The 27,143-nt window shown below is 44.2% G+C and overlaps 1 protein-coding gene across 11 annotated transcripts in view; it reads left to right on the forward strand.

Annotated features, from left to right (window-relative positions):
• Window positions 1-15,436, forward strand: part of KIF13A (kinesin family member 13A) — a 205,557-nt gene extending 190,121 nt beyond the window's left edge. For 4 of the 11 annotated variants that reach the window (XM_047732627.1, XM_047732629.1, XM_047732631.1 and 1 more), the window contains 7 exons: window positions 2,556-2,603; window positions 3,833-3,944; window positions 5,104-5,255; window positions 5,793-5,897; window positions 6,258-6,299; window positions 11,625-12,413; window positions 14,807-15,436. In XM_047732627.1, the coding sequence (XP_047588583.1) occupies window positions 2,556-2,603; window positions 3,833-3,944; window positions 5,104-5,255; window positions 5,793-5,897; window positions 6,258-6,299; window positions 11,625-12,413; window positions 14,807-14,827 (1,269 nt within the window). In that variant the 3' untranslated portion in view covers window positions 14,828-15,436. The remainder of the gene's footprint in view (window positions 1-2,555; window positions 2,604-3,832; window positions 3,945-5,103; window positions 5,256-5,792; window positions 5,898-6,257; window positions 6,300-11,624; window positions 12,414-14,806) is intronic. The other 7 variants (XM_047732634.1, XM_047732636.1, XM_047732637.1 and 4 more) reach the window with 4 other exon arrangements.
• The last annotated feature ends 11,707 nt before the right edge of the window (window positions 15,437-27,143 follow it).

Raw genomic sequence — 27,143 nt, forward strand, 5'->3', positions numbered from 1 at the left:
GGTCTCTCCATTGGCCATTCGATTGTCATTCTCAACCAGTTTATCTAGAAATTCCAGTTGACAGGAACTGCTTCTTGAGGAGGGGACACGGTCATGGGAAGAAAGGACAGACTAGTGCACAGACAATTTCAAAGCAGGCTCCTCTCCAGAAGCAGCAGAGTAAAGGATCCTGCCCAGGAAGGGCGCAGTATCCTTACCTTGCTGCTCTCCAGTATTGCCGGGCAGTGATTACAAACATGGTGACCGTTTATAAGCACTGCCTTCCAGCAGGCCACAAAGCCAGTCCCAGCACATCCCTGTAGTCGTACATACAGTTTCCTTCTGACCACAGTGTGATTATTTAGAAATCGATAATTAGAGACTCATATGGTGTGAATTGAAAAATGAAAACTGGTACACACATCAGTGCTTGTGGGATGCAATTGAAATGGTACAAGAGGAAACTAGACTCCGTTCCCTATTACTCTGTTTCTACAGATGAATACTGACAGAGAAAAGGAAAGAACAAGAGCCACTCTTAGGGATGTATGTATCTTGTAGTAAAGAGTAAAAAACCCCAAGGGAAGCATCTGGGCTAACAGTGAAAGACGGACCACCTAATGGAGGCTTCTGTCCTCACTCCCAGTCCCCTGGGGACTTACATCTGATCAAGACTTTGAATCTGACTGCTCATGTTTACGGGGGACAGAAGAGAACGCTGAGTGACACAAAAGGAACTCTGTTAGCAAGGGGAAGCTCTAGAGGAACAAATGACCTAGAAAAAGGAAAACGTGTGAACTGTTGTCAGCCTGACTCAGAATTAACTGACAGTGTGTCCGAAACATTTGAACACGGGGGCTGTCAGATACTGCTTAGGAATTATTTGACTTTTTACCCCACGATAGTGATATTCTGGTTTTGTTTTTGTTTTAAGGTTTTATTTTTTTAAGTAATCTCTACATCCAACGTGGGGCTTGAACTCATGCCTCAAGAGTTGGATGTTCTTCTGACTGAGCCCGCCAGGGACCCCTGTGGTTAGGGTTTTTTTTAAAAGGGAGGAGGGATTCTGTATTTTTTAGAGATGCACAGGGAAGTATTTATAGATAAGATTTTTAAGTCAAAAAAAAATCAGAATAAAAGATTTTTAAAGATAATAAATATTAGAGCAGAATTATAATAAATTCAAAGAAGATGCATGAAGATTAGAACAGAGGTGTATGAATAGAAAACCAACAATAGAATCAACAAAGCTGAAAAGTGGGCTTTTTGAAAAAACTGGTCAAATGGACTGAAGGAAGGAAAATATTGGAATATTGATTCTAATATTATTGACAATAAAAAGGGATGTACCACTACAGAGAGGACAAAGATTTAGACAGCATAAGAGCAAGCTATGAATAATGTTATAGCAGTGAGTATAAAAGCTTCAACAAAATGGAATTTTTTTTTTAAAGATTTTATTTATTTATTTGACAGAGATCACAAGTAGGCAGAAGGGGGGTGATGGGAAACAGGCTCCCCGCTGAGCAGAGAGTCTGATGCAGGGCCTAATCCCAGGACCCTGAGATTGTGACCTGAGCCAAAGGCAGAGGCTTAACCCACTGAGCCACCCAGGCGCCCCCAAAATGGAATTTTCTTACAAAAACCAAATCATAGAAGAAATAGAAAATCTGAATGCAGCTATTGCCATAAATAAAGCCTAAACTCATGGAGAGAGAGACTGTGTTCCTTGATGGGAACACATGGTATCAAAAAAATTGGCACATCTCCCTAAACTGATCTGTACAAATTCCCAACATAATTTCTTACAGGATTTCATAAGCTACCCCCAGAATTGCTATAGAAGAGCAGAGTTGAAGGTGCATAAGCTTTATCTCCAGCCCAGAGATTCCAGGCTTCCATGTTACCCCCCGAGCTCCTTGTAGAAACACTGGAGGAGACGCCTGGCTGGCTGGCTCAGTCAGTAGAGCATGTGGTCCTCAGGCTCGGGGTGGTGACTTTGAGCCCGACGTTGGACGGAGAGATTACCTAAACTAATAAATAAGTTAGAGTAAAAAAGAAACATAGGATGTGTTTAGAACTAAGTAATGTTGAAGTGGTATGCCTGTCAATCGTAGGATACAGCTAGAGTGGTATTTAGGGACAGTAACAATAACTTATTTCCAGAGTTTGTAACAGAGAAAAATTAGAAGCAGCTTAGATATCTATCTAAAATAGAACAAATAAATTCTGAAACAAAAAAGACCACGTATGGTGAGATACCACTTATTTTAATGATAAAAATATGCAAAATATATATTACATGTTCATACCTGTTGTATATATTTCTATATAATTTATGCATCTATTTTTATGTATGAATCCATTTTTGTGAATGTGAGGACTCTACAAAGCCTATGTGGGAATGATCAACCCCAAATTTAGCACAGTTGTTACTCCTGAGGATTGCAGAAAGAATCGGGGGTTGAGACTATCATACAGGCTTCAACTGTAAACTTGACCTTACGTTTCTGTGTTTCTGTGTAATTTATGTTAAATACATAAACCACATTGATAAAACCATGGCTCTCTTTCAGGTCTCCTCCAGTCGACCAGACCTTTCTGGCTTTGATGAAGACGATAAGGTATGCACCTATGGTGTGGGCATGACTAGAAGAGTTGAAGTCTGAAAAGTTAGCTCTTGGTGTTTTTGAAATCTCAGGACTTCATGTCTTAATCTTATGCAGATCATTGTCTCCACGTGTCCATTTCCAGGTTCAAATACGTGATGGGAAATTGCTAGGCACTCAGTGTTAACACTGAACCTAGCACATTTTCCGTACCGGCATAGTACTACACCAGATTGAATATCTGTGTGTCCATGGGTCTAACTCAATGACTTAAGAAAGTATTATATCAACTGAGGGTTCCTGGAGTGGGGGGGATGGAGTAACTGGGTGATGGCATTGGGGAGGGTATGCATTGTAATGAGCACTGGGTATTATAAAGACTGGTGAACCTCGCAAACCTTTTCCTCTGAAACCAATAACACATTATATGTGAATTTAAAAAACAAACAGAAAAGTATTATATCTACCGTCACAAAATCAGACTTAATTCAACTAGGAAAATTAGGTATTTTAAATTATAGATATTTTGCCACAGGACCTTTCTCGGCAAATACTGCTTGGAGCATATATCGTATTTATGTTACTTGGCAAGGGACTGAGTGATTCAAAGAGTACAAACACGGGTTATGTCACCAAGAAGTTTAAAATCTAGTCTTTTAGGCAGCCAACCCCTGAGAAGTTGCTTAAGATTAAATAAGCTTATATGATGCACAAAGGGAGTTTTCTTTCCTTAGTGTACCTATACCTTATGCCGGTTTGATCCTTTTAAATCTCAGGTCTGGTTTGCCTGGGGCGATCTTAGTGTATGCCTGCTACCCAGGCAAAATTATTAATGGAACCCACTCACTCCAAAAAGCATTTCACTGTGGTCTCTAAATTACCCAGTCACCCTAGATACATACCAAATTTATCAAGGTGGCTCCCTTTGCCGGGGAAGGGAGGAAAGTGGTTGGGACCTTAGGGATTCAGAAGGGAAGTCACTCCATTTGTAATGATTTTATTAAATTTTGGACAAATATGATAGGATATGAACATTAACACTCTAGCTGTACCCTGGGTCTGACCGTAGTTGTCATATTATTCAGCCATTTGTACTTTTCTAGATGTTTGAAATACCGTATAATGAAAGTAAAGAAAGAAGAACATGTACTGGCATTTGAAAATAGGGAAAAAACTCAAATCTGGGCTTCACTTCCCATTTTAAAGGGACTTAACGACCGCTAACCCGTATCTTTCCCTTGTAGGGTTGGCTGGAAAACCAATTAGACATGTCTGACTATAGTTCCAGTTACCAAGATATAGCCTGTTACGGCACTTTGCCCAGGGACTCGCCTCGAAGGAGTAAAGAAAATAGTGGTGAGATTGTTTTTCTGTTTTCCTTTATCATTTCTTAGGGAAAGCATGGGGGGAAGTTCTTTTGTAGGTGGCATTTAATAAGATAGGAACCTGAAATTCTAACATGCTGGATGAGTCTAAGAGAATGTGTCATGTTCACTTATTTCATTTCTTTTTGCTTTGGAGTCGGCATATCATCCGATAATAATATTGGGCTTTTTGTGTAGCGCTTCACAATTTTCAAATCATATTTTTCCCCACATCATTTCCTGAATTTGAAGTCCCTTTTGAGACACAAGTCTTATGTGACGGTTAAACTTCGTTGTTTTTTTTTAACCAAAAGAATACCCTGTGTAATGCTTTTGTATTCAAAAGATGTTTTCACAAGAATTTTTTGATTCCTAAAGCAGTTTCAAAAATGGTACCAGAAATGAGTTCAATCAGTGACAGCATTATTACCTAACTGTATCATCTGCCGGTGCCCTGAAAGGAATAGCATTCTTCAAAAACATGAATTAGCTGTTACAATGCACTGTATATTTTACCTACTAAATGACATTGTCCCAGTGAATTGGGAAGAAAATACATTAGGAGGGAAAGAGGCCCCTAAAAGTAAAACATGATTCAGGGCAGGAAAGCGGAATTTCTCTTCCTTAGACGGAGCAGGTGGCATGAGGAAAAATGGGGCTCACAAGAAAACATATACAGTATCCATTCCTTGAATATTTATTGAGCCTCTACTTGCTATCCACAGTGAAAGATTCAAAAAGGTGCCATTCTAGATCCTGAAATGGAACTGTGGAATGAGATACATAGAAAATAAGATACTGCAATGACAGAGTGCCCAAGTGCATGGAAGGGTCACAGACTCCAGGATTTCAGAGCAACGGAAAACCAGCACGAGTTGAAATCAGTCTTGTAGGCAGCACTTCTTGGGGGGAGGGGGGGCGGATCTTGAAAAGAAGTAGAAAATTCAGTTTCTGCTTTCTTCCGTGCTGCCCCGCCCTTAGCTGACTCTTTGTGACTCGGTCACCACCTCTCCACTCTTGCCCACACCGGTTTCGGTCTTTAGCCAAATATTAGCCTTGTTGATTTCTCTGTCGAACTGGATATTCCCGTGGCTAGGGGATGACCGTGCTGCTGGTGTGCCCGTCAATCCGTGCCTGTTTGTCTTCCCCAGGTTGTCCGTCAGAGAACCCCCACGCCTTAACAGTCAGTCCTTTTAAAGCATTCTCTCCCCAGCCACCAAAGTTTTTCAAACCTTTAATGCCCGTGAAAGAGGAGCATAAGAAAAGGATAGCTCTTGAAGCCAGGCCACTCCTCAGCCAGGAGGTAAGTGCCGCTGGTCTCTGTAGGGGGGCCGGGGGGCGAGCAGGATCGTGTTTGGGGGCTGGTGGGGGACGGGGCAGTAACCATGCCCGTGGACGCATGTGGGTCCCATGGGGTCATGGCGGGATTTCTTGCGTGGTGCCCTTGATGTTCTTTTCTGTGTGTTTCAGGCTTTGAAGAGTTTGGGGTTTGGGGGGTTTTTTGTGTGTTTTTTTTTGTTTTTTTTTTTAATCTTCCAAGTGAGAGAGAGAGAGGGGGAGAGATGTTCCCTGGGTGTTTTGAAAATACGACAGAAAAAAAATACGTTTTTATTTGTTTGTTTGCTTATTTTTACGTTAATAAAACCAAGGGTGTGATTGGCCGTGGCGTGTGTGTAGTCTCGTCAGAGTCCCTCGGTGGTTTGACCGCAGCCTGCCAAACTGCACCCTGCGCATGGGATTAGCAGTGTTTGCGTTGCTTTTCTAACCGGCGTCCGTGCTGTGTGTTCCGGCTGTCGGCGTCTTCCGTATGTGATGCATCTGTGTGTCTTAACCTTTGCAGAGCATGCCTTCCCGTCAGGCACATAACCCGGGCTGCACTGTGCCCTCAGGAAGCAATGGCAGCAGCATGCCCGTAGAGCACAGTAGCAAACGGGACAGGAAGATTGTAAGTTCTGGAACCATGTCTGTCGTCTTGCCTGGTGGTGGGTGTAAGGCGCTTTCACAGACAATCATCCAAATCCTGTACAAGATGTTAAGAGAATGTACTGGGTCTTTGCCTTTTTTTTTTTTTTTTTTTTTCTTTAAATGTGATCACCGGTAATGAAATTTTGCATGAATGTGGCCATGACCTGTGATTTTTTTTCCCTAAGTGTTCATCCTGTTTTATTTATCTTTTTGCTCAGTAGCAACTTGCTTAGAAAGGGGGACAAGGCACTCTCATGGGTTCTAGTCTTTAAAAAGCATAACCATGAGGTCACTGTCACTGATTCTGAATCTTTCTGATGTGCCCATGCGTACTGAGCAGATTCTGAAGTTAATCTACCTAGAGGAGTTGCACTTACTCGGAGTGAGTACTTGTGCACTGAGCCGTGGGTGTGTTTGAAAGCTCTTTCCGCGTTGCCTGATGCCCTTGCCCAGCTCATTCTGTAGCTTGTAGCCCCCGCTGTCTGTTTGCCATCTCAGGGAGCCCATCCTTATTTGCTGGCAAAATAGGGCCCAGCTCCGCTGGTATTGGTCTTCCTTCTGGGATGGCTTACCTGTACCTCAGCCACAGGTAGGTAGAAACTCTACCTGTAAAAGTCATTCCCCAGCACTTGGTTTTCAAATTACAGATTAGAAAGTAGTTTTTAAGACACTGTATACCAGGCACTTTGGGTTATCAAAGATACCTCTGTTAAAAAGGAAAAACAAAAAACCTGTATTCTCCGGCCTGGAAACAGTCGTCTTAGTTTGTGTCTCAGCTTTTGCTTTCCCATGGCTTCCTAGGTGTGTGTGTGGTCTGATCTGCAGGCAATGCATGGGAGCTTTCCTCTCCCAGCTGCAGCGTGGCAGACCCAGTCCCAGGACTTGCTGGTGTGAGGTCCTAATGGTTCTAAAATGCACCCTGCTGCACACTGTGTGACCCTAACCAGAACCGAACCTGGCTATGCAGTCGGCCAGCCGTCTGCATGCTTAGAGTGCTGGCGGGTCCTCAGAAATGACCTTCTCATTCCTCCTGTCCACTGAGGTCAAAGAAAAGGCACCATTTCTCCCTCACCTCTGTCCCTCTCCCCACCATTGCCTCTGTGTTCTCCTGGCCCCTCTATTCCAAGTCCCCATTCGTAGTTCCTGCTGGAGAAGAGGGTGAACGTCAGCAGCCACCCCTGTATCTCTGAATCCTAATGAATTGCTAAGTCACTTACTTGACTTCCCTTTGCTTAATTAATAAGGCAACGCCATGGGCTAAAAAGGCCACGTGGGCAGCTTATTAGCCCTTCAAACACTCTGGCTCTCTGGCTGATGGGACCCACCTGTTGGTTGACGTGGAACTTGCCGCCATGTTGCACGAGTACTGAATTTACTCCTCTGTTACTATACATTTCTGTAGAACATCCCATCGAGAGACTGCTGGATGACCCTACTGGGTGTGCCCGGCAGATGGCTTCCCTGTTGACAGAGTTTGCCTCATCATTTACTTTCCTTGTAATGTTCTTAAATAAAACTCACCCCAGGACTTTGAGCTGGCAGAGGGTAGGAGGGAACCAGCCTCTCGTAACTCAGCAGCCCTCAGGTAGTGGGGAGGCTCTGTGTGATCCAACACACCTTGAAGTCTGCTGAGCAGGGTTGGTCTTTCTTGCTGGAATCTTGAGCGATCTGCCTCGATCCTCCGTAGAAATCTGGCTCAAAACAACAGCAAAAACAAAATCTTTTTAAAAAATGAGAGAGAGTGGTGTTCAGCTGGCTCAGTCGGAAGGATATGTGAGTCTCGATTTCTGGGTCGCGGAGTTCTAGCCCCAACTTGGGTGTAGAAATTGCTTAAATTAAAAAACCTACAAAAAAAATTTTTTTAAATAAGAGAAAGAAATCTGTCTCAATACTCTTCATCTCTGAAACTGTGTTTGATTTGTTTCAGATAGCCCCGTTTCCAGGATGTTTTGGTAGATTTTAATGGTATTACTTGCTTGCTCTGGGGTTCTGTTTCTTTTCGGGAAGTTTTCATTTTATTTCTCCTTTTATAAATGGACATAAGCTGCTTTATTTCTTTCTATTTCTTTATTTCTTTGTTCTCCATTCACTCTCCTTCCTTTTCCATTCTTAAAAAATCAGAGTGTGAATCAGTGGTTTGGTCTGATCAAAGGAGGTTGAAATCATTTTTTGCAATTTCACATAAAATGTGGTATTCTATAGCTACTCTTGATTCTTTTATTTTTTCTTATGTTCACTTAGCCAACATCCGTACATCCTTAGTTTTTGATGGGTTCAATGCTACCCTTGATTCTTAAAGCAGCATTTGTTGTCTCATTAGTTTGGGAAGATACACAAGTATACTTTGTGTCTTGTTTGAATAAGATAAAGGCAACAGTACATCTTTGGAGTCCATCTTGTTTTTAAGTCATGAAGCAGAGAGAAGGGTAGAAAGGAAAGCACTTCTCCCTGGAGTCTTGCATAGATAGCATATGGTTTATTTCTCCGTTTTACAGAAGATGAAACAAAGAACTTGAGTGGCATGCCCAAGGTCTCCCAGTTACTGAGAGCATAAGAACAAAGGCCCCATCTCTCCACAGAATTGGGCTGACCCCAGTGACTTTAGGTGCTCCCCCAAATGGTGCCGTTTCGGTTGGCCTACTGCTGTTTCTAAAGGGCTGCTGGCCTCCTAGCACCATGGACAGAAGTGCTGGGGCCTAGGCTGATACCAGTCCTTCCAGAAAGAGAAGGTCTCCATGCAGGACAAGTCCCCATTGCAGTGGAAATGAAAATCACTTTAATCAAGTGAAACTCCTTACAGGAAGTCACTGCTTTCATGAGGGTTTGGATCCCTTCTTAAAATCAAGCTGTTTCGTTTCTAGGTAATAGTTGCATAAACCAAATTGCAAAAACCAAATCACGAAGACTGTAGCTATACAGGAGCTGGGGAGCTGGACTCCATGTTTCCCTTCTAGGGTTAGGGTTCTCATGCTTTGTGTCCTTAAGACATGGTAGGAAGGTGCTAAGCTTAGTCTCCTTTCAGATGATGAGTAATTCTGGAGTTCTATCTAACCACATTCCCTTAAGGTGCAGTTTAAACCAATTAAGTGCTCTTCCCCCGCCCCCCCTTGAAGGCAATAACTTGATAAACCTTCAGTCTGTTTACATGTTGGGAGATGTTTCATCTCTACTCGGGTTTCTTTTTTTCTGGAAATACTTGTCCCTACTCCGCTAGCCTCTCTCTTTGGGTTATTCCCCTTCCTCCAGTCCCATCCCAAGTGCACAACTATGTGCTGATCCCGATTTGAACTTAATCTCTTAAGGCTTTTGTGGACTCTTCAGTTTTTCCCAAGCTCCTTCTAATCCTTTAGGAATAATTTTTTATCTTCACAAGTTTGACAAATGTGCACGCGCCTGTTTCTACACAGTAAACTCATGACTGAGTGTTTCATTCAGCAAAGCTGTAGTTTAGGATAACAGGCCTTTCCTCAGTCTTCAGAAGAAATACCTCCAGGCATAAAAATAGCTCCAGATTACGAATTCTCACATTCAGATTTTGTTTTTCTTAGAGCACCTAATTTACAGTAACTATAATTACATCAAAGACTCCCAGTCTTGGGAAATTATATTTCTTTACCAGCATAAATCAGAAGGACATATAAGGGGGAGGGGGGCACCTGGCTGGCCGTCAGGAGAGCATGCTCCTCTGACTGTTGGTCTCAGGTGGTGAGTTCAAGCCCCACGTTGGGCGTGGAGCCTACTTAAAAAGAAAAAAAAGGAAATGTAAGGATGCAAACACTAGAAATTCAATTTTGAGTCTAAAACATCAAGTAGAGAATCTATAAAATGCAAAATTACTGATTCAGTTCTGTCCAGTCTTTGCTCCTTTCCATTCTCCCCCTCCCCCTTTCTGACAGTGCTCCCTAGTGTGGAGGGTTGCTAAAAATAAGATGGCAAGATTAGTGTTGCCAAAAATTTTGTTTTGCCAGTTTCTGGAATTTTTATCACTGATACTTAATATTCACCTTTGATTAATAGCCATGGAATTAAGACAACTGATGCTTTTACATAACATATATTCAAGTTATTTTAAAAACTAAGGAGCACTAAAGAGTATTAAAGTATTGATTAGGTAGTTAACATCTTACGCAAAAGAAATTATTACTCTAAAATTCAGTAGATGAAATCGGTGTTCGCTTGTGAACCGCTGTCTGCCATAGCCTTCAAGCACGTTCTTCTCCTTCCCCAGCCTCTCTCTCCTCCTCGGCCTCTTGAAATGACGCTTTAGTGAGTGAGGTTAATGTTTTGGTTGCCAGTCTTCACAGTCTCCCTGTTACTCTACTGAATCAACTTTCCATCCAGCGAGACAGGCTCCAGGATTGTTCTAAGAGCAAGGACCCAAAGCCGGGACACCCGGGGACCATGGCTGTTTTTGCTCCGCACTGGTATTCCCAGTTCTTAGGACAGTGACTGGCATATAGTGGATGCCTGATGATAACTCACTGAAAGTCATGTTTTAAGAGGAATATTTGCAATGTCGCCAGATGTTTATAAGGTTAATTAAAATAGCTAGATAGTAATATCATTTTTTTCTGTTTTTAATATTTTATATATTTATTTGAGAGAGACAGAGATAGTGAGAGAGCACATGGGGGAAAGAGGAGAAGAGCAGACTCCCTGCTGAGCGGGGCTTGATCCCAGTACCTCGGGATCATGACCCAAGCCAAAAGCAGACGCTTAACCGACTGAGCCACCCAGGTGCCCCCATTTTTTTTTTCTTTTTAAGTAAGCTCTACATCCAAGGTGGGGCTCAAACTCATGGCCTCGAGACCAAGAGCCACATGCTCTACTGACTGAGCCAGCTAGGTGCCATTTGTCACTTATTTCTATTTGAACAGAAAACATCCTTATGCTTCATGCTGTTTTCCACCACATACAGAGGAATTATCCATTCAGGGACTGACTGGGGCATTGAGAATACCCCCTTCTGTGTGGGTTTACCAGTCTTTACAAACAGAATTCTAAAGCTGTTTGACACGGAGATACTCTGTGACGTCTCAGTACCTTCCTCACCTTCTGGCTAAATCCTCTATCCCTGCTTCTCCAAACCCCTAGAAAGTGTTAACGGTAAGACTGTTAGTATTTCACAGCCTTACGGTGTTTCCTATAACACTGGGAACCAGTGTTGAAATTGCGTTCTTTGCTCTTTTTGCTGTTGAGGTCTTCATTTTGCTGCCTTCTCCCCCCATAAAATAGCAGAAATCTTCCACAGAGTACCTTACTCACCTGCCCTTGGCTTCCCAAAGTGAGGATTGTGAGAACAAATGAAGCAACGGCTTTTCTCTGCCTCCGTCTGCCCCCCTCCTCATTTAATTCCAAAAGGGAAAACATCACAACTGAACACCATCATTAATTAACATTAATTAAAAGTCTCCTGCACCTAAGCCAGTGAAGCAAGCATTTCCAGTCAGCACTGAGTGAGCACAGAAGAAATAAATCTCCTCCGTATTAGGTGACAGTGGGTTTATGCTCACAGATCTCTGAGCATAATGTACTGGTAGGCACAGTAGGTGACAAAATTTAACCAAACTCAGAAAGAAAGAGAAAAAAAAAAAAAACTGCTAAACATGTGAATGTGAATGCCTTTAATGGGAATATATTTGAAACCTGTCTCGACAATAAAGTCCCTGAAAGGCGCTAATGAGTAACTTTACCTTCATTGCAACAGGACTCCGAGGAGGAGGAAAGTGACCTGGAAGCACTTAACAGGAAGCTGATAGGTTCACAGCCTTACGTACCTGTGGAGTTTGCTGACTTCAGTGTTTACAACGCTAGCTTGGAGAACAGGGAGTGGTTTTCTTCTAAAGTCGATTTGATGAACTCGCGGGTCTTAGAGAAAGAAGTGTCCCGCAGCCCCACCGCCAGCAGCATTACCAGCGGCTACTTCTCCCACAGTGCCTCCAATGCCACGCTCTCCGACATGGCGGTCCCTGCCAGTGACAGCTCAGACCAGCTAGCCATGCAGACAAAGGATGCGGACTCCAGTGAGCATTACGGGCCGTCGCTCGCGCACGATTTCAGACCGTCCGGCAAAGACTTGACAGAATTAGAAAGAGGCTTGGTGAAAGAGAAGATGACTTTGGTGCCACTCAAGGAAAACAGTGCCTTAGCCAAAGGGAGCCCATCGCCCCAAAGCGTCCCTGAAAAAAATCCCAGAATCCTCTGTAGGACTGGCTCCTGTTCAGAACAAGATGCGTACTCCGGCAGAAATGGCCAGCCGGTCAGAGAGTTCTATCCCAGGGAAGTGACCGTAGAACACACCACAAAGATCCTTGAGGACCATTCTTTCACAGAGTTTATGGGTGTATCCGATGGCAAAGATTTTGAGGGTTTGACAGATCCTTCTGCTGGAGAGCTTTCGAGTGGAAGAAACCTACCAAATAAAATGGACCAGAAGAGTATCTCAGACGGGCTGCAGGACCCTGCCCAGCTGCATTCCTCAGCAGAGAGTGACCAGGTAATACATTCCAGGGGCCGTCCGTTGTCGTCCATGTCGGTGAGCCTGCCTGGTGGTGCACCAATCCCCAGAGGCGCCTCACCCCGGGACACAGTAGGAGAGCTGGACTGTAGCACTGCTGACAGGGAGGCCGGGCCCGCGGGGAGCAGGCTCGCTCACTCAGCTCCCAGCTGGCTCTGTGGGGCTGGGCGCCTGCTCCCGCCGGCTCCGAGTGCAGCGACAGAATACAGAGACCACTGGCGTTTCTTGCTGGCCTGTGGCTCGATGCCGAATAAGTATCATTGAATCTCCTGTGCGTTCCCAGAGATGTTTAATTCCAGGCTGTCCCAAGGCATTCAGATCGCATCTATCCTATTTCATCAATCTGTAATTTCTGTAATTTTTAGATAAACCATTGTTTTATGTATTATTACCAAAAAACACTTCCAATTAAACTGCAGCACACCAGTAATTGTCAGACGCATGCCAGTTTCAGACACATTAAAAAGGGGGGGGGGGGCGGGCACGCATCACAGAATGGATTGAAAAAACAGTCACTTGGTGCCCAGCGCCGTTAAAGTTTGGGCTTTGGAAGTTAGTGGGTTGGTTTATTATGAGGTTGCACTTTATAGTTCCATCATTTAATTTTTTAGTTTAATTCCTAAACTAATGGAACAAAATGCATGTTTGCCAACAGTACTGGTGAAAAGAACAAATGATGTGGGTAGGAGATCGCCCGCTTCTGGGGGCCCTTCTCCAGAGCTTCCCCTTCGGGATGAACATTTTGGTCCCACACCCCCACTGCAGCTGTTCGAGGGCTATGAGAGTTCCAGAGCGGAGCAGAACAAAGCTCGGACAGAAGGAGGAGGATAATCTAGGAAGGTCATCATGCTGCCATTCGGTCTCTGCTTTGTTCAGGAAGTGATTCCAGTTGGGTGGCTTTTCCCCCCACAAGCTTTACTCCCTTTGCATACCAGCCCTTAAAATTTCTGTGCGTGTCACCTACACAGCACACTCCTCCCTACACTGCAAAAACCTACAGAGGGATTCCTTACAATTAAAAAAAAAAAAAAAAGACCTTTTTCCCCAACATAAGGCTAAGAGTAAAGTGACTCGTGACTGTCCTTGGAAACAGAATTTTCGTTGGTTTCAAAGTCTTCGGCTTCCTTACCCTGGTCTTCAGGCGAGCCTGCCCCGCTGGCCTGATCGGCCTGCCAGTCCCTCTTGCAAGAATTCTCGTCCAAGGGCTGTTTCTTCCACCTCAAACAGTGCTTCTCTCTCTCTCTCTTTTTTAAAAGATTTTATTGATTTATTTGAGAGAGAGTATGAGAAGGTGGAGAGGGAGGAGCAGACTCCCCGCTGAGCAGGGAGCCTGACCCGGGACTCCATCCTAGGACCCTGGGATCATGACCTGAGCCAAAAGCAGTTGCTTAACCGACTGAGCCCCCCAGGCGTCCCCGAGTTATGCCCCTCCAGTGCCGCTCAGCTGACTCACCGAGCAAAATTCAAGGCCCCAGGTCGCTGCCCTCTCACCTGACGTTCTGCTTCAGCACGGGGTGGAGCGGGGGCTTGGGTTCCCACTCTCTGCCGCAGTGACGGGGTGTCCGAAGGCTGCACTGGGAAAAGCTGGGGCCACAGGGGAGGAAGCAGCCACAGTCCCTCCTCTTGTTCCATAGCTTCGATTGTTTAGAACCAGCAAACAGGAACAGTACCTGATTTTTGTTTTCAGAGGCTCTAGAATAGTGTTTTCCTGCCGAAGATCCTGCTTTAAAAGTGGAATTTAACAAAAATATTTGCGGTTATCAGGGTCATGTGGGATTATAGCAATTCTTTTTCTTTCCTTTCTTTCTTTTTTTTTTTAATTGCTTTAGTATTTTTGTTTTAATACTCTTGGGTTTTAGTAAGTTGCCATAACAATTTTTTACCTTAGCTTTGGGTCTTACTGTCATTACTTTTCCTAGAAGCCTCCCCTCAGGGCTAGGTTTCTCCCTCGTAGAGTGTAAATCCTAGAACTGGATTCCATAATGAATCAGATCCTTTGGGTCCCTTCAGGGAGAGCCCCTTGTGTGCGGTGGGTGATGTCCCACTGAGTGATCCCTGTGTGTGCGTGGATGTGTGTGTGTGTGTGTGTGTGTGTGTGTGCGCGTGTGTTAGAGTTGGAGGGAGGCCCTGTGCGTGTGTGTGTGTGTGTGTGTTGGGGGGTAGGGAGGCCTGTGTCTGTGTTGGGGGAGGGGGGCCGTGTGTGTGTGTGTTAGGGCTGGGGGGCCCTATGTGTGTGTCCATGTGTGTGGGTGGGTGTTAGGGGTGGGAGGCCCTGTGTGTGTGTGTGTATGTGTGTCTGTCTGTCTCTCTGTCTGTGGAGTTAGGGGTGGGGGGTTCCAGAGCTTGAGCTCACCAGCCTCTCTGCTTTCTAGGGCAGCACGACCGCTCGGTGAAAGGCAGCCCACGCTTCCTCGCAGGCCACGGCCTCTCTGCTCCGGTCGCCCTGTGGAAGCACCAGCACCGTCATTAAAACCTGCTGCGGCCCAGCCGGGGACCTCAGACCAGCGTGGAGAAGCCGTGTGCTCCGTGGGCCACCTACTTTCTCCTCCCGAGCTGGGGGCAGCGGCACTTTGTCATTCGGGTGAACCGGCCACCTCGGCCTTACCAGAAAGCCAGAGAACCGAAAATCCTGGATTGAATTAAGTGGCAGTATTTCTGTTTTGCACTTAACTACTACACACACCCACTGTGTAGAAACCTCCACAGAGTCAAACAAACTCTATTCTTGTACAACGAATTTTAATCAGTTCTTACTGTAGAATCTGGAGTCAATGCTCTTTTTTTTTTTTATAAATAATATATATGATGTATATGAAATGTATATCTATGTATGTCTGTTTGGAGACAGACAAGACTGCACATGAAAATGCAGATAAAAGTGATTTGTAGAAAATCACAAGGTACTGGACTTGGATACACAGCAACTTAGGTAATCCTCCACTAGACGAGCAGATGGAAAAGATGGGGTTGCCTAAGAACAAGGTTGCAAACCCCTCTTTGCAGAAGAGATTCCAGAAGGCTGTTCTTTACAACCAAAGAACTTACGTAAGACTGAACGTGTCTGCTGTCCGTTCTTACTTCATGTGTACACATATGTCCGACTGCAAGTTCGGTGCCATGTTCCCCTTGGCGACCAGGCCCCTTGTAGCTAGCTGTTCTCTCTCCCGTCTCATAAGCACACTGAGAAACCCCACAGCTATACTCCGTGGTCTCCCACCAGCCCAGCACCTGCCAACATAACCCGGGATTGTAACTGTTGACCGTGCCTGGGGCTCTGACTCCAGCCGTCCTTGTCCCTCGGGTTGGTCTGGCTGGGCAGGTGGGATGCAGAGAGCAGTATTACTGTAGGAAAACACGAGAACACGCCTGGAGTTGGGTGTGGGAAGGGAAGGGATGTTGATTTTTTGTCTTTTTGTGGGGTGTTTTGTTGGTTTTTTTTTCCCCGCTTCGGATTGGTAGGTTTCGTTGTGTGGTTTTGCTGTTAATTATTTTACTTCAGTTCTGGAAAATGCTGAGGAGCTGGGATGAGCTCTGCGGGCCACAGGTGCCCGCTTCACCACGGTTGCAGCAGACGGTTGAGCACAGAGCGCCCCGCCGTCCGCACCTTCACTTGCAGAGTCCCCCTGCCGACGGAGACATCGGAGGATGACGTGTGTGGGGATTCCGGCAGGAGTCCTTCGTGCGCCGGTCTGTAGAAGCCCGTGGAACTGGTGCGGACGTACAGCAGTACAGCCTGCTGTACCTTTTTCTTTACGTTCTCAGCATCAGTAAACGAGTAAGATTTTGGAGACGTTAATGAAAAGCTGCTGTTCATGATTTTGTGTATAGTGAGCTGACTGTAGTATTTTACTATTGTCTGTTTAAAAAAACAAACTGTAATTTATATCCCCTTTCAACTTTATTGTATTTAATTGGTACAGATTGTGTGTATGTGTGTGTGTGTGTGTGTGTTTTAGAATACAGACTGTCTAATTCAGATTTTAAAACATCCGTGGTTTGTCTTCAATAACTCTGCCACTAGCTACAGAACTAACTTCCCATGTTCGTATGTATATGCATCTAGCCTGAACAGAAGTAGTAACAGCCAGCATTCATTGAGGGTTTACTGTGCACTAGGCACCGTTCCCAGCATTCGCTCTTTGTCATCTTGCTTAATCCTCACAGCAGTGGGTGCCGTGGGTGCTGCTGTTATGAAGTGTTTGATGCGGGAAAACCAAGGCAGAGGGGTGGGTGGGAGGGAGGGTGTCCTGTTTACCTCAGTCTCCTCCCCGTGTCGTGTCTGGTGACGTGTCCTGGAAGAGCAGCCTCTGAAGGGAGGATGGGGCACCTTCAGAGTGCAGAAGGGCTGGGCCCGGTCTCACAGGTTCCGGACTGACCAACTAACATGACATCCGCAGCAGACAAACCATGGGGTGTCTTTTTTTTTCCTTTTTTTTTTTTCTTTTTTGAGAGCAATCGAGCAAAAGCACCAGTGTGGGGAGAGGGAGAAGCAAACTCCCCGCTGAGCCCGAAGCCCTACACAGGACTTGATCCCAGGACCCTGAGATCATGACCTGAGCCGAAAACAGACGCTTAACCGACTGAGCCACTCGGGTGTCCCATGGACAGACGAGTGTCCTACAAAGTTAATTGAATTCCATAGCATAGGATTGAGGGAGGAGAACAACTATTGAATATTTAGATAAATGATGAGTACAAATAGAACTCAAGACAAAATGAGCAAATTGTCATTTCCTTCTGCTAGCATGAGATCTACAGTCTTTGGTCATCAGCTTTGTCATTATGATTTGGGGAGAGCAAACTGGTTTTAGCTTGTGGGATAGTTAAATACAGGCATGTGTTTAACAGCTAACTTCCAGAATTACTCACATTTGCTTGTAGTTATTTGGACACACATTATCATAATGAAGATGTAGCCTTGCGTTTGTAGGGCACCAACTGACAGGAAGAATGACTTCATAAAAATACCTTCAGAGTTAAGTAAAAGCAAGATAATTATTCTACTTACCTTGCTCTGATCAATACTTATTTTGAAAATTACAATATTGAGGTTTTTTGAACGACTTGGGGGAAGAAAAAAAGAGCCAACTAATGACCTGATTGATCTTTATTTCTAAAAAGTAAAGCTTTCTGGTCATGTCATGAAGAAGTCCTAAAAAAATATGTAATTGAGCAAGAATTTTTGCTTGCATTTCTGGAACAAAAGGAGCCCCAAAGTAGAGGGAGTGTCTATTATTATTAATTATTATTATTATTAATAGAGGGAGTGTGCACAGGCATATAGAGAATGTTTGTGTTCATGCTTGAACTTGCTACTAGCATGAGTTTCTTTCCGTAACATTGAGCCCACCTCCTACATTTTTTTTTTTAAAGATTTTTATTTATTTATTTGACAGCACAAGCAGGGAGAGTGGCAGGCAGAGGGAGGATGCGGGACTCGATCCTAGAACCCTGGGATCATGACCTGAGCCGCAGGCAGATGCCCAACCAACTGAGCCTCCCAGGCGCTCCGACCTTCTACATTTAAAAACAAGTCAGCCTGCGATACGCAGGTGTTCGAAGGGAGTATGTTCTAAAGCCCGACAGTCTCCTTCCAGAGGGCTGGGCGTGACAACGCAGCCCTCAAGTGGGGAACCAGGAACAGAGTGGGCCCCGCAGGAATGCCAGGCTGGCCGGCGAGCTCTGGCCTTCAGAACATTATGAACTGGAACGAAAACATAATTCAAACTTCTGAAATTCAACCAGCTAATCCCTTGAGATGAGGGGAAAGGTCATTATAGATCCGAGTGCTACTTAACGGTCATCCCCCCCCCCTCCAAGATACACTGAGTTATTTTAAGTTGAAATAAAACTTAGTCTTTATCTTTCAGATGTTCTGGGGTGCGTAATCACCTCGGTGTTCTCTTGGAAAAACAAGTTCTTTTTGCCCTCTCTGAGGCTCATTGTCATTGCCCACAGTTCTTAGAAGACGTTAGCTCCCTCCAGATGATGTTTCGGGTGACCCCAGCCCCATAACGAGAGCCCAGCTGGCAACAGCCTCCATGTCGCTTACTGTAGGTTTTCTCTGTGCCAGATTGCGCCCAAGAAAGGAACTGTTGACTCCTTATGGCACCCTATTCATGAAGACATTGAGAGGCTGACTAGTAGAACAATGAATGTTTTACAAAGAAAAAGGTAAGTTTTCAAATTGGAGACTCTGGAAGAAAATCAACTTGAGGAGGGAAAAAAAGATCCACTTTGGTTTTAGAATAGTATAAACCAACTCAACCCCTTCACCATACCTGAAACATCCATGACTAGATTTTTTTTTTTTTTTAAGATTTTATTTATTTGATAGAGACACAGCGAGAGAGGAAACGCAAGCAGGGAGAGTGGGAGAGGGAGAAGCAGACTTCCTGCTGGGCAGGGAGCTGGATGTGGGGCTCCATCCCAGGACCTCGGGATCATGACCTGAGCCGAAGGCAGACGCTTAAGGACTGGGCCACCCCGGCGCCCCAGACTACTTAGATTTTAAAACTGGAACACATGGGTGTTTGTAACGACTCCAAACCATTATTTTGGCTCTTCAGTCTCCTCAATAGCTACCTGAACCAAACCACATGCACACGTCTTTACGTTGCTTTGCTAGAGTTTGTCTTAGTCTGGCATGGGCTTTTGGGAATAGCACAGTAGAGTAGATGTATTTTTCTTTGACTAAGAATCTGAGCCAAAAACCACACCTTCATGTAATTGATTAGTCACCCTTGTTGACCCAGCATAATCTACCTCGGGCACAGTCAACCACAGATAAGCCAAGCTACTTAAAAACGCCAGAGTTAAATTATTAGCCCCAGCAACTGCCAAGATAGGAGCATTTCAGCAAGAATGAAGCTGTAAGATGTAGCCTCGCTTGCCTTCGGGACTGTCCTACTGATGCTGTGAATGCCAGCGTCCACTTCTCCCCTTGTGCTTTTACATGTAGAGGTATATATTTGTGAGAAAGCTAGAGTGTTAGTTACCTATTGCAGCAAAATGAAGTACCCTTCCGCTCAGCAGTTTAAAATAGCCACAACCGTCTCATGCGATTTCCGTGGGTCCGGAATTCAGGAGCGGGCAGTTCTAGGTGGTTCTGGCTGCAGTTTGCTCAGAGGTGGTAGTCAGGATGTCCGAGCTGCCATCGTCATCCGAAGGCTTGCCCGAGACCAGTTGCTCACCGGGTAGACCCCTCCGTGCTCTCTGAGTGTCCTCATGACGTGGCAGCTGGCTTCCCCAGGGACTGGTCCTGGAGGGCACACAGAAGCCACCTTGCTTTTATGTCCTGGACTCACAAATCACACTGTCACTTCCATTGCATTCTACTCATTCAGGTGAGTCACTAGAGCAGCCCCACTGAAAGGATAGAAATGAGGCTCTTCCCTTGAAAAGAGGAATGTCTAAGTATTTGTGGACATATTTTTAAATCTCCGTAACTAGTTAAGGGTTACATCACTGAGGCTTTGGGCAAGAGCAAAGCTAGCTAGAACTTAGGAGTGAATGTAGGATCTCGCTCTTATTCATATAAGCAGTAGGGTCAAAAGGAAAGCCACATTTTCATGGAATAAAAGACATTAGTAAAAAAGTGATAATATTAGGATTGTTTGAATGTGTGACTTATGGCCAATAATGAAACCGCACCAATATTCCCGGCAGAGACAAACGATCAGAAATTATCATGTTTCTATTTATAGTTACATTTCCACATTTGATTCTTTTCAGATTTGCTTCATTAGAGGCACAAGCACATGAATATATTCGATGGTTTTCCTCAAAATAGGAAATGAATCTTAGGAAAGTCAATCCCATCTTATTAAGGCAAGTAATGGTAATAATCAGCTTTAGAAATAAAACTGCCAACAAAGGTTATTTTTTTTTTTTTTTTGGCTGAAGATATTGACAGTGGTAGGATTGTCTTATTGCAATGTGATACACACCCAAATGTTTGGATATAAGCAAAAGGATTCAAAGCTCTTGAAGCTTATAAAATGAAACTTTTTAAAAATTTGTTTATTTTTGAGGGAGCACAGCGGTGGTCGGGGGGGAGAAAATCTCAAGCCGAGTTCACTGAGCACAGAGCCCAATGCCAGGCTCCATCTCACAACCCTGAGACACGACCTGAGCTGAAACCAAGAGTAGGATGCCTGATGAACTGTGCCACACAGGCACCCCTATAAATGAAACCTGAAATCTCAAACGAGATAACTGGAAAAAGGAATTTGAGAAGCTGGGATTTGGGGGGAGGAGCTGAGGTGGAGTAGTGGGAGGAGCCCAGGCTTGCCTCACCCCTCAGACACAGATAAGACAGATCTTTCTGAACAGCCAAGAAATCGATCTGAGCACCTACAGCACAAACCGAGTAACTGGAGGGAGAGAAGAGGCCACATCGCAGGAGGTTGGCAGGTGCGGGGGGCACGCAGCTTGGGGGAGAAATGGATTGTGGGTGCCATAGATGGGAAGGAGCCCTGGTCGTGGAGAGAGGCAAGAGAGAGAGAACAGTGCACAGGGGATTGCTTAAGGAAATCACTTCCCCAAAGCCACTGAGGTTTTGCAACCTGGGGTGGGGGTTGCAAAGACTGGAGTTTTAGAGGTCAGTGGTGTGGCTGGTACAGAGCCCTGAGGGTGCTGCATTGCTCCTGTGGAGAAGGGGAGACAGGTAATGGGGGGGGGGGCAGACCGTGTGACCTGCAGATCACAGGAGACGCACCAGGAGAGACTTTGCTCTTCTTGGAGCGCATCTGAGAGAGATGGCATTGCCTCTCTAGGGATGAAACCCCCGGCAGGTACCATTTCCCTTCCCCCGCCCCTCGGCACAGGCATAGAGACACCTGTGGAGAGAGGCTAACCGGGACCCTGGCTCTTTACTGCACTTTGCTCCCGCACACTGCTGCGAGCACCCTTCTGGGTCAAGCCTGCATTAATCCCAGGTGAGAGCCTCCCCTTAAAGGCCAGCACAGGTCTCCTCCACACCAGGTGGTCCCTAAAGTTTGGAGTTTTAAAACTCAGCCACCCTGGTTGAGATAGAGTCCAGAGTGCAGTACATGGCTGCAGGCAGGCAAGTAACCGGGACACAGGGGGAAATTACTTGCTCTTCTGGGAGGGCTTCCCTGACAGCAACAAGCATGAACTCCCCTCTGCAGGGACAGAAGAGCTGGCCGGTGCCATTCCCTCCTCCACCCCTCAGTGTAAACAGACCTCAGTAAACAGCACAGCCCCAACACTGGCTGCCTAACCTGTGACCCCAAGCCCCACCCCCTGCATTCTGCTGGTACTGCATCTCTCTGGGAAGCAAAGCAGTCCCCTCCCCCAGAAGCCCAGGGCAAACCTGCACGGGCACATCTACCCACCATAGAGTTCTGCAAAGCTTCAGCCCTAGCGGGGATTGCATCAGGTCTCTTAGCAAGCCGACCAGAGCACACCTGGTTAAAACTCGCCGCACTCTGGCCAAGGTCCAAACACCACTCACTGCAGGCAAGGACAAAGTCTGCAGAGGACGGACCTGAGGGATCCGGCGGCCAAAACCCCGCAGCAGAGTGCATGCAGCATACACCAGAAGCACCATCCTGCACTCCTGAAGCACCAGACCCTGGACATCCCATGACCTCTTCATCAAGTCATCACTCTCAAGAGCAGGAACTATAACAGGCTTTCCTGACACAGAGGAGACAAGAGATTTAGACAAAATGCCAAGGCAGGAATTCACCCCAAAAGAAAACAAGAGAAGGTCACAGCCAGCAATCTCATCAAAACAGATATAAGTAATTCGCCTGATCCAGAATTTATTTTATTTTATTTTTCGGATTCAGAATTGAAAGCAACAATCATAAGAATACTAGCTGGGCTTGGGGAAAGCAGAGAGGACATGAGGGATTCCCTTGCCACAGAGATAAAAGAGCAGAACACCAAGCAAGCCAAAGTGAAAATGCAATAACTGAGATTCAGAACCAATTTGGATGCAATGACCACAATGATGGAAGAGGCAGAGGAAGAAATAGGTGATAAAGAAAATAGAATTATGGGAAATAATGAAGCTGAGCAAAAGAGGGAAAGAAAAACCATGTATCACGGAAGTAGACTTAGGGAACTCAGGGACTCCATGAAACAACATTGGTATCAAAGGAGTCGAAGAAGAAGAAGAGGGAAAGGGGGGCAGAAGGTTTATTTGGGGAAATTATAGCTGAAAATCTCCCTAATTTGGGGAAGGAAACAGACATCCAAAACCAGAAGGCACAGAGAACTGCCATCAAAATCAACAAAAGCAGGTCAACACCAAGACATATACTGTAGTTAAATTTGCAAAAATTTAGAGATACAGAAAAAATCCTAAAAGCAGCAAGACAAAAGAAGTCCCTGACTTACAAGGGAAGACAAGGTTAGCAGCAGATCTCTCCACAGAAACTAGTGGCATGATACAGTCAACATGCTGAATGGGAAAAATCTGTAGCCAAGAATACTGTACCCAGCAAAGCTGTCATTCAGCATAGAAGGAGAGATAAAAAGTTTCCCAGACAAAAACTCAAAAGGAATTTGTGGCCATTTAACCAGCCCTATAGGAAATATTAAAGGGGACTCTGGGAAAGAAAGACTAAAAGCAACAGACTAGAAAGGAACAGAGAAAATCTTCAGAAGCAGTGACAAAACAGTATTAAATGGCACTAAACTCATATTTATCAGTAATTACTCTGAATATAAATGGACTAAATGCCCCAATCAAAAGACATAGGGTGTTAGAATGGATTTAAAAAATGATGCATCAGGGGCTCCTGGGTGGCTCAGTGGGTTAAAGCTTCTGCCTTCGGCTCAGGTCATGATCCCAGGGTTCTGGGATCGAGCCCCGCATCGGGCTCTCTGTTCAGCAGGGAGCCTGCTTCCCCCTCTCTCTCTGCCTGCCTCTCTGCCTACTTGTGATCTGTCAAATAAATAAATACATCTTTTTTTAAAAAATGATGCATCTATATGCTGCCTACGAGAGACTCATTTTCACCCTAAAGTTACGGCAGATTGAAAGGGGGGGAATGGAGAAACATCAGAAGAAAGCTGGAGTAGAAATACTTGTGTCAGACAAACCGGATTTTAAACCACAACTATAACAAGAGATGAAGAAGGGCACCCTATCATAATAAAGGGGTCTATCCAATAAGAAGATCTAACAATGGTAAACAATAACAAAGAGGAAGTTATTGATCATAATAGTAATACAATAATAGTAAGGGACTTCAACATGCCACTTAGATCAATGGACAGATGACCTAGGCAGAAAATCGCAAGGAAACAATGGCTTTGAATGACACACTAGACCAGATGGACTTAACAGTTATATTCAGAACGTTCTATCCTAAAGTAGCAGGGCACATTCTTTTCAAGTGTGCATAGGGCATTATCTAGAATAGATCACATACGAGGTCCCAGATCAGGCCTCAACAAGTACAAAAAGACTGAGATCATGCCATGCATATTTTCCAACCACAACCCTATGAAACCCGAAGTCAACCGCAAGAAAGAGCTTGGAGGTGAAAGAGCGTCCTACTACAGAATGGACGGGTCAACCCGAAAATTAAAGAAAAAATTAAAAAACACATGGAAACAAAGGAAAATTAAAACACAACAGTCCAAAACCTTCAGGAGGCAGCAAAAGTGGTCATAAGAGGGAAGTATACAGCAGGCCAGGCCTACCTCAAGAAGCAAGAAAAATCTCAAGTATGCAACCTAAGCTTACACCTAAAGGAGTGAAAAAAGAACAAAAAATGAACCCTAAAGCCAGCAGAAGAAAAGAAATATAAAAAAGATTAGAGCAGAAATAAATGATTTAAAAACAAACAAACAAAACCCTGGTAGAACAGATCAATGAAACCAGGAGCTGGTTCTTTGAAAAAATTAATAAAATTGATAAACCCCTAGCCAGACTTATCAAAAAGAAAAGAGAAAGGACCCAAGTAAATAAAATCACAAAGGAGAGAGAAGAAATCACAACCAACATCACAGAAATACAATTAGAATATTATTTAAAAAATTATATGCCAACAAGTTGGGCAATCTGGAAGAAATGGATAAATTCCTAGAAAGATATAAACTACCAAAACTGAAACAGGAAGAAACGGAAAATTTGAACAGACTGATAACCAGCAAAGAAATTGAATCCGTAATGAGAAATCTCCCAACAAACAAAAGTCCAAGGCCAGATGGCTTCACAGGAGAATTCTACCAAACATTTAAAGAAGAGCTAATACGTATTCTTCTCAAACTATTCCAAAAAAATAGGAAAGGAAGGAAGACTTCCAGTTTCCTTCTGTACAACCAGTGTTACCCTGATACAAAAACCAGATAAAGATGCCACAAAAAGAGAACCACAAATCAATAGCCTTGATGAAAATGGATGCAAAATCTTTTTTTTTTTTTTAATTTTTTAATTTTGGGGGATGCTTGGTGGCTCGGTCGGTTAAGCTGCTGCCTTTGGCTCAGGTCATGATCCCAGGTTTCTGGGATCGAGTCCCGCATCAGGCTCCTTGCTCAGTGGGGAGCCTGCTTCTCTCTCTGCCTCTGCCTGCCACTTTGCCTGCTTGTGCTCTCTCTCTCTCTGACAAATAAATAAATAAAATCTTTTTAGAAATGTTTAAATTTTTTAATTTTTAAATTAACGTATAATGTATTATTAGCCCCAGGGGTACAGGTCTGTGAATTGCCAGATTTACACACTTCACAGCACTCACCATAGCACATACCTTCCCCAATGTCCATAACCCCATCACCCTCTTCCTACCCCTCTCCCCCACCCCCACAACCCTCAGTTTGTTTTGTGAGATTAAGAGTCTCTTATGGTTTGTCTCGCTCCTGATACCATCTTGTCTCATTTATTCCTTTCCTACCCCCCAAGCCCCCCACATTGCCTCTCAACTTCCTCATATCAGAGAGATCATATAATTGTCTTTCTCTGATTGACTTATTTCGCTCAGCATAATACCCTCTAATTCCATCCACGTTGCTGCAAACGGCAAGATTTCATTTCTCTTGATGACTGCATAGTATTCCATTGTATATATACCACATCTTCTTTATCCATTCATCTGTTGATGGACATCTAGGTTCTTTCCGTAGTTTGGCTATTATGGACATTGCGGATGCAAAATTTCTAACAAATACTGCAAATCAAATCCAAAACTACATTAAAAGAATCATTCACCATGATCAAGTGGGATTTATTCCTGGGTTGCAAGGGTTGTTCGATATTTGCAAATCAATCGACATGATACACCATCTTGATAAAAGATAGTATAAGAACCATATGGTCCTCTTAATAGATGCAGGAAAAGCATTTGACAAAGTATGTCATCCATTCTTGATAAAAACCTTCAACAAGGGGCACCTGGGTGGCTCAGCTGTTAAGTGTCTGCCTTCAGCTCTGGTCATGATCACAGGGTCCTGGGATTGAGCCCCACATCAGTTCCCTACTCGGCGGGAAGCCTGCTTCTCCCTCTCCCACTCCCCCTGCTTGAGCTCCTTCTCTCACTGTCTCTCTCTGTCAAATAAATAAATAAAATCTTAAAAAAATAAAAACCTTCAACAAAGTAGAGATAGAACATACCTCAACCTTATAAAGGCCATATACAAGACACTCACAGCTAATACCCTCAATGGGGAAAAACTGAGAGCTTTTCCTCTATGGTCAGGAACAAGACAAGGATGTCTGCTCTCAACACTGTTAACATAGAACTGGAATCAGCCATAACAATCAGACAACAAAAAAAAGTAAAAGACATCCAAATTAGCAAGAACAAAGTCAAGTGTTCACTCCTTGCACACCACATATTACTCCGTGTAGAAAACCCAAAAGACTCCACAAAAAAATTTCTAAAACTGATAGACAAATTCAGTAAAGTTACAGGATACAAAATCAATGTACAAAAATCAGTTGCATTTCTATACACCAATAATGAAGCAGTAGAAAGAGAAATCAAGGAATCAGTCCCCTTTACAATTGCACCAAACCTCGTAAGATACCTAGAAATAAACCTAACCAAAGAGATAAAAGACCTATACTCTGAAAACTATAAAACACTTATGAAAGAAATTGAAGGTGATACAAAGAGATGGAAAAACACCCCATGCTAATTGATTGGAAAAACAAATATTGCTAAAATGTCCAGACTACCCAAAGCAATCTACACATTTAATGCAATCCATATTAAAATACCATCAGCATTTTTCATGGAGCTAGAACAAGCAATCTTAAAATTGGTATGATTTGTAAAAATTTATACCACAAAAGATCCTGCAGAGCCAAAGTGGTCTTGAAAAGGAAATCTTGAAGCATCACAACTCCAGACTTCATATATTACAAAGCTGTGGTTATCAAGATTCTATGGTACTAGGGGCACCTGGGTGGCTCATTGGGGCACCTGGTTGGCTCAGCGGGTTGAAGCCTCTGCCTTTGGCTCAGGTCATGATCTCAGGGTCCTGGGATCAAGCCCCACCTCTGGCTCTCTGCTCTGCGGGGAGCCTGCTTCCTCCTCTCGATCTGCCTGCCTCTCTGCCTACTTGTGATCTCTGTCTGTCAATAAATAAAATAAATAATTTTTTTTTGTCATAAATAAAATCTTTAAAAAAAAACAAAAAAAGACTTTATGGTACTAGCACAAAAACAGACACATAGATTAGTGGAACAGAATTAAAAAAAAACCCAGAAATAGACCCACAACTCTA

The sequence above is a fragment of the Lutra lutra genome, chromosome 6 (assembly GCF_902655055.1).
Source record: "Lutra lutra chromosome 6, mLutLut1.2, whole genome shotgun sequence".
In the NCBI taxonomy this organism is placed as follows: domain Eukaryota; kingdom Metazoa; phylum Chordata; class Mammalia; order Carnivora; family Mustelidae; genus Lutra; species Lutra lutra.